At 28.5% G+C, this 8,368-nt stretch overlaps 1 protein-coding gene across 1 annotated transcript; it reads right to left on the reverse strand.

Moving 5' to 3' along the window:
• Positions 1–2,086: 2,086 nt before the first annotated feature.
• On the reverse strand, positions 2,087–2,431 carry LOC11438852 (probable leucine-rich repeat receptor-like protein kinase IMK3). Its single transcript, XM_003621759.4, has one exon. It carries the CDS (start codon positions 2,429–2,431, stop codon positions 2,087–2,089), a length of 345 nt encoding a protein of 114 aa, XP_003621807.2.
• Between the last annotated feature and the right edge of the window lie 5,937 nt (positions 2,432–8,368).

Here is an 8,368-nt window from a genome sequence, read left to right on the forward strand (position 1 = left end):
AAGAAATACTCTCAAGTGTTACTGAAATCATTTAGTAACACGGGCTTTACCTAACATTCATCAAATGTTACAAGATCTAAATAGTAACATTTGTTTTTGATTTAGTTACAATTTAGAAGTGTTACTAAATCTCATTTATGTTGAAGTAAATTTATCGTTGCTTCTTTCCACGTAAAATGGGTGGGACAATAGATAATTTAATGCTCCTTAAACAATCCGGAAAACATTCGATAACATTTGATAAAAAGTTTAAAGTGAATTTTTTTTTGTTTATATTTGTTCATTCAACACATTTCAACATTAAAAAACAACTTATTATCATGAAAGTTATCAATTATTTCCATTTTTAAATATTTAACAAATTACATAAAGAATAGTTAGCAAGACCCTATGTTAATTTCCAATACATTTTCACTTTTTGTTAACACATTTTCGAGTTGCTTCTTTCCAAGTAAAATGGATGGGACCATGACTAATTTAATGCTTCTTAAACAGTTTCATGGAACACTTGATAACATTCTTCAATGCTATTACGACATTTGAAAAAAGGTTTAGAGTGAAAATTTTATCTTCAGATTTGTGTATTTAAGACATTGAAACATCAAAAAACAATTTTCTCTACATAAAAGTTCTCAATTATTTTTATTTTTAAATCCTCAACAAATGTTCTTAAAACAATTGTAAGCTAGACTGTATGTTAATTTACAAAGTTTGATCACACGTTTTCTATTTATATCAACACTCTTTATTGTTGATTCTTTACGAGTAAAAATGGGTGAGACGATTGCTAGCTAATTTAATGCTCTTTAAACAGTGTCCTCATGACATTGGATATCATTTCTTAGTGCCCTTGATAACAATTTTTAAATGAAAATTTTATCTTGAGATTTATGTATTCAACGAGTTAAGATCTTCTCCATCATTTCTATTTGGAGAGATAAAAACACTTAAAAAATAAAAAAAATAATTAATGAGAGTGTGACACACTCAATGGTGTAAAGATCCTCTCCATTTATAAAAATAAATGGAAGATGCAATTTAGAGAGAGATAGAGACATAAGATAGATAGTGAGTCCTACCATTAAGTGGGTGCCACCATCTTTAATTACTTTTTATTTTTGGGTCTTGTTAACAAGTGATAATTACAAGTCACAAAAAGAAAGTTTCCACAAAAAGAAAGTTTGTTTTGAAAATACAAGTCAAACAAATATAAAAGTGATAATTACACAATTTCTAAGGTAAAAACTTCTAATTTTAGATGCTTAAACAATGCCCTAAGGGTATTTGTTAACATTTTTCTTTATTTTTTTGTATCTTTATCTTTTCAAATGATAGAAATGGAGATGATGATAAATGAAGAGGATCTTAACTCTAATCAAAGGTAAGATCCACAACCTTTTTATGTGTATATCTCTTAATGAATGAATATTCAACACATTGAAATATAAAAAAGTAGCCTATTTTGGTTAGTAGCTGTACTTAAATTCAAAAATATTCTCTGATCATTTCTTTGCTTTCGTATATTTTAAAAGAATCGCAAGATTAAACATAAAACAAACGAGTTAAAACATAGTGATTCATTATGACTTTGTGATATGCATGACACGAATACTTTATGAAGTATTGCATATTCATTCACGGATAATTTAAAACATAATACAATAACAAATATTACACACTTAAAACAATACTTAATTTTAGATAAGTAGAAAAACTGTTGTCGTTAGCTATTACAAACCATTATTAAACGATGTAGATCTTTAAACAGTATTTCCAAAATTTATTATACCATTTTCATTCGGCGTGAACTCGTTTCAATCCAAAATTTACTATACAAGTTTTGCTACTATTTACCATGTATTTTAATCTTAGATATAAAAATGTGGCTAAAATTATTATTTGGGGAAATTTAGAAAATTTGAAAAAAAAAAACATCATTATTATGTCATATAGATATTGATTTAAGAATTATATTTTTATTACTGATGCATGCAGTGCAGTATTCTTTGTGTATGAATACCGAACATATAACATTATTTTAAGGAAATAAAATGGTCACATAATGACTCATTTATACTTCTTTGATTTACTTGGTGCTAGCTAGGCCTCCCTTGCAAGGTGCTAAAGGAGCATCACAAAGGCATTTATTATGCTCAAACGAACTCTTTGCAAACTTGCTCAACCCAGTAGGGATCGCACCACAGAGCTGGTTAAAGCTAACATTGAACTGCGAAAGAGACTGTAGGTTGTCGAGCGACGCCGGAATAGCACCGGATAACTTGTTGTTGGACAAATCAACCTCTTGGAGGCGCTTCAACTTGCCCAGAAATTCAGGGATTGGCCCACTAAGGCTGTTGGAGCCAAGGTCGAGATTTTCTAGTCTTTTGAGTTTGCTGAAAGAGTTAGGGATTGGCCCAGTTACTTTCGGCATTTCGGCCAATGAGAGCATGCTAAGATAAGGGAGGTCGCCAAACTCCGCTGGAAGTGTACCGGAAAGACCCCAGCCACGGCCGATGGTGACGCCGGTGACTCGGCCAGGATAAGGTCTGCCGCAACCTACGAAGTTCCAGTCACAACATTCAGTGTTGTTGTCCCAGTCGTCAAGACGGCCGTTAGGGCCGCCAAAATGGTCTCTGATTTTGAGGAGGGCGGCTTTGTCGTCGGCGTTGCAGAAGAAGTCATCACTTGCGTTTGATTTGGAGAAGTAGATGGAAGAAAGGAAGAAGAGTGTTAGGCTGAGTAGCATAAACATGTTTGGAGGAGTCTTCATCTTATATTTGAACAAATAAGAAGAGATGGTTTGAGCTTGGGTTGAGATGACAAGTATGATTTTCAGACAAGCTATTTATAGAAAATTGAATGTACACTAAAACAATAATTAATTTAGGATATGGATTTATTTCGGATCAGTTCAATCCACATGGGTCATATATTTTTAGGGTAAGGATCATATCTTTACCGTTTCTTTAAACTTCATGGAAAATGTGTGAAATATAGATAAAAATAAATAATAAGTAGTTGGGTCTTACCATTAAATAGATTCCACCACTATTAATTATTTATATTTTTTTTTAAGCTTCATTATATTTTTATCTTTTCGAATAGAAAAATTGAGATGATACTAAATTAAAAGAATTTTAACTCGTATTTTTAATGATTCTTCTATCGAATGTATTCGAATACTCTTTGAAAAGAAATAAATTAGAGAAATACTAACAAATGCCCATAAGATACTTGTTAGCCTATTATTTAATAAAGCATTAGATAGAAGAACCCTTAAAAATACTAGTTAGAATTCTTTTTATTTTACTTTATACAACTAGAAATTTTACATGATTGTTTAAGGGTTCCACCAATTTTACTTTATACAACTAGTTGTTTAAGTTTGAGAATTAATAAATGGAATGGTATTTGTACAATCAATTCTAAACAATTTTTGTGACAACTATTTTTTCTCTCTTCTTATTGAATAAAAATAATAGAGAGAGAATTGTTCCAAAAATTGTCAAAAAGTGGTTGTACAAATATCATTCCTCAATTAAAAAATCAAAGATTCCTACCATATTATATAATAAAGCCGCCCATTCTTGTCGTTTCTGATTATAAAGCAAATGATGTAATAAGCAAATGATATAAAGGAGGAAGCTATGTTAATTGGAAATGTATCTAGAGTACGTCCCTCCTATAATTAATTATAATAAGTAAAAATTCATTTTTTAATTTGTTATCGTCTATATAATTGATCATATATACAATTGATTGAACGAACCTAAAAATATATTTTTGCTTATAATAGTAATTGAATAGAGTACTTAATAAAAACTTTAAAATGGAAATTTAACCTAAAAGTTTGTGTATGAAACATATTAAAACATTAAAGAGTAAGCTTTTCTACATTAGAATTATCGATCGTTTCTATTTTTGAATTCTTAACAAATATCCTAAGAGCATTTGTTAAAAAAATTTATTTTAATTTAATCACACATTTTCAATTTTTAGTGTTGCTTCTTTTCATGTAAAACTGGTGGTACCATGGCTAATTTAGTGTTCCTTAAACAATCAAGAAGGCATTAGATAGTAATTTCTAGTGTTCTTAAGACATTTGATAAAAAGTTTAAAATAGAAATCTTATCTTTAAATTTATGTATTCAACATATTTAAACATAAAATATATTTTTTTTTTTTTAACATAAAACGCTATAGTTAATAAAATCCTATGTTGATTTACAAAACGTTTTCAATTTTAATTAACACGCTTTAGTGTTGCTTCTTTCCAAAGTAAAATGAATAGGACCATGATTAATTTCATACGCTTTTAGGACACCAGATAACATTTTCTAATGTCATTAAGCACTTGATAAGAAGTTTAAACTAAAAATTATACATTGAAATTTGTGTATTCTAAACATTGAAACATCAAACAAAAAAGTTTTCTACACAAAAGTAATCAATTATTCTATTTTTAAATATTTTACCAATGCTCTTATGAAATTATACCCTATGTTAATTTTCAAATTATGATCACATGTTTTCCATATTTTTCTTAACACTCTTAATTGTTAATTCTTACCAATTAAAATGGGTGGGACCAGAGACAATTCTTAGCATATTATTTAATAAAACATTTGATAGAAGAACCCCGAAAAACACTAGTTAGAATTCTTTTTATTTTACTTTATACAACAAGAAATTTTACATGATTGTTTAAGGGTTCCACCAATTTTACTTTATACAATTAGTTGTCTAAGTTTGAGAATTAAAAAATCAAAGATTCCTACCATATTATTTAATAAAGCCGCCCATTCTTGTCGTTTCTGATTATAAAACAAATGATGTAATAAGCAAATTATTATTAAGGAGGAAGCTATGTTAATTGGAAATGTATTTAGAGTGCATCCCTTCTATCATTAATTATAATAAGTAAAAATTCAATTTTTAAATTTATTATTGTCTATATAATTGATCATATACATAATTGATTGAACGAATCTAAAAATAAATTTTTGTTTATAACAGTGATTGGATGGAGTATTTACTAAAAAATTTAAAATGGAAATTTAACCTTAAAATTTGTGTATGAAACATATTAAAACATTAAAGAGTAAGCTTTTCTACGTTAGAATTACCGATCGTTTCTATTTTTAAATTCTTAACAAATATCTAAAGAGCACTTGTTAAAGAACTTTATGTTGATTTAATCACACATTTTCAATTTTTAGTGTTGCTTCTTTTCATGTAAAACTGGTGGGACCATAGCTAATTTAGTGTTCCTTAAACAATCAAGAAAGCATTAGATAGTAATTTCTAGTGTTCTTAAGATATTTGATAAAAAGTTTAAAATAAAAATCTTATCTTTAAATTTGTGTATTCAAAACACTTAAACATAAAATATATATATATATTTTTTACACAAAACGCTATAGTTAATAAAACACTGTTGATTTACAAAACGTTTTCAATTTTAATTAACACGCTTTAGTGTTGCTTTTTTCCAAAGTAAAATGAATAGGAACATGACTAATTTCATGCGCTTAGGGCATCAGATAACAGTTTCTAATGTCATTAAGCATTTGATAAGAAGTTTAAACTAAAAATTGAGATTTGTGTATTCTAAACATTGAAACATTAAACAAAAAAAATTTCTACACAAAAGTAATCAATTATTTCTATTTTTAAATATTTAACCAATGCTCTTATGACATTTTTAAGCTATACCCTATGTTAATTTTCAAATTATGATCACATGTTTTCCATTTTTCTTAACACTCTTAATTGTTAATTCTTACCAAGTAAAATGGGTGGGACCATGGTGCCTTGTGTAATATCACGTTCAATAATATTTTTAAGACCCTTGTGTTATCCGAAATGATCTGTCAACGTACGTGGGATGCTATCTCACTAGATTGGTGATAACAATGATAATTAAAACAAAATTAGAGATTGCATAATAAGAATAATAGTAATTGAAATCAATAAACTTAGTCCAAAATTTCAAACGCAATGAATCACGAGTACTTGACGAATACAATGAATAATTCTTGAATGAAAACTTCAAAATCATAATTTTAAACTAACTTAAATTGCTTAGCAATTTAATTAGGGCTTAAAGATAATAAAAGAGTACTAGAAAATTGGATGCTCCTAAACTAAGTACAAGTGGGAAATTATAGGGAAGAACAATAAAAACAAAAATAGAAACTCATTAAACCTATTAAAATCATCACTACGTCAAATACATAGCTACTCAATTAAGTAGCAAAATGAATTGAAGTCTATTCGATTGAGTAAATCTGATCTCTTAAGATTTTCAAGTCTTGGATAGCTGCTCGATCGAGTATAGTATAAAAAATTACTTTTACTCGATCGAATAGCCTTTGAAAATGGAATACCCCGTATATCAGAGTCTCCTAGTCTGCTATAAAGGAACTATCTTTCCCTCGGATTATGTCCTAAAAGACGCATAAAAACAATAAAGCAAACAAACAATACAAAAACAAAGAAAACAACACAAAAGCACTCTAAAAATAAGACAAAATAAGGAAGGTGTATTAGATTAGGATTTTAAAGAACAATTTTTGTTTAAAAAAGTCTTGAGGATTTTAAAAGACTTTGCAAGATTTTGATGACTTTGATGATTTTAAAAGACTATTAAGGATTTCAATGGATTTAATTCATAAGATTTTAAAGGATTTGAAATGATTTTATGGATTTCAAGGGATTTCATCAGATTTTATGAATTTTAAGAAATAATTGAAAAAAAATATCATAACACACTTTTTTTCACAAAATCTCAATAAAGACTCTTTTATTTATTTTATTTTATTTTTTACGGGAGAGCTAGAGCTAGAGAGAGAGAGAGTGAAGGAATCAGAGAGAGAGAGAGAGGTTTTTTACGGGAGAGCTAGAGAGAGAGAGAGAGAGAGAGAGAGAGAGAGAGAGAGAGAGAAGGAAGGGGAGAGAGAGAGAGAGGAGAGGAAAAGAGAGAAGGGAGGAGAGAGAGGGAGAGATAGTATTATCTTAAAAGAAAAAACAATCCTAAGAAATCTCATGTTTTCATGAAAGATTTTTTCATGCTAAAATTTCACTAGAAAATCCCACAAAATCCATCAAAATCTGATTTATTAAACAATCCTTCGAAATTTGAATGATTTTGAATACCACTAGACTTTTTTTAAGTGATTAAGAGTCTTGATTGAATACCACAAGACTTTTTTTAAATCTGATCTCTTAAGATTTTCAAGTCTTGGATAGCTGCTCGATCGAGTATAGTATAAAAAATTAATTTTACTCGATCGAATAGCCTTTGAAAATGGAATACCCCGCATATCAGAGTCTCCTAGTCTGCTATAAAGGAACTATCTTTCCCTCGGATTATGTCCTAAAAGACGCATAAAAACAATAAAGCAAACAAACAATACAAAAACAAAGAAAACAACACAAAAGCACTCTAAAAATAAGACAAAATAAGGAAGGTGTATTGGATTAGGATTTTAAAGAACAATTTTTGTTTAAAAAAGTCTTGAGGATTTTAAAAGACTTTGCAAGATTTTGATGACTTTGATGATTTTAAAAGACTATTAATGATTTCAATGGATTTAATTCATAAGATTTTAAAGGATTTGAAATGATTTTATGGATTTCAAGGGATTTCATCAGATTTTATGAATTTTAAGAAATAATTGAAAAAAATATCATAATACACTCTTTTTCACAAAATCTCAATAAAAACTCTTTTATTTATTTTATTTTATTTTTTACGGGAGAGCTAGAGCTAGAGCTAGAGAGAGAGTGAAGGAATCAGAGAGAGAGAGAGAGGTTTTTTTACGGGAGAGCTAGAGAGAGAGAGAGAGAGAGAGGAGAGGAAAAGAGAGAGTAAGAGAGAAGGGAGGAGAGAGAGGGAGAGATAGTAAAATCTTAAAAGAAAAAAACAATCCTAAGAAATCTCATGTTTTCATGAAAGACTTTTTCATGCTAAAATTTCACTAGAAAATCCCACAAAATCCATCAAAATCTGATTTATTAAACAATCATTCGAAATTTGAATGATTTTGAATACCACTAGATTTTTTTTAAGTGATTAAGAGTCTTGATTGAATACCACAAGACTTTTTTTAAATGACAAATAATATTGATTGAATAACACAAGACTTTTTTTAAATTGGAAAGAGTCTTTGATTGAATACCACAAGAATTTTTCATGATAAAAAAGTCTTTTAAAATCTTTTACAATCATGATCCAATACAACCCAAGGTTAGAGTAAAACAAAAACCAAAAGCAACCTAAAGTTCATATAAATTTCTTTGTAGTAAATGATCACACGATTTATTTTGAGTGTCTCCTTATCCAAACACTCCTTTTGTCCTTGAA

Source organism: Medicago truncatula, chromosome 7 (genome assembly GCF_003473485.1).
Source record: "Medicago truncatula cultivar Jemalong A17 chromosome 7, MtrunA17r5.0-ANR, whole genome shotgun sequence".
Lineage (NCBI taxonomy): Eukaryota > Viridiplantae > Streptophyta > Magnoliopsida > Fabales > Fabaceae > Medicago > Medicago truncatula.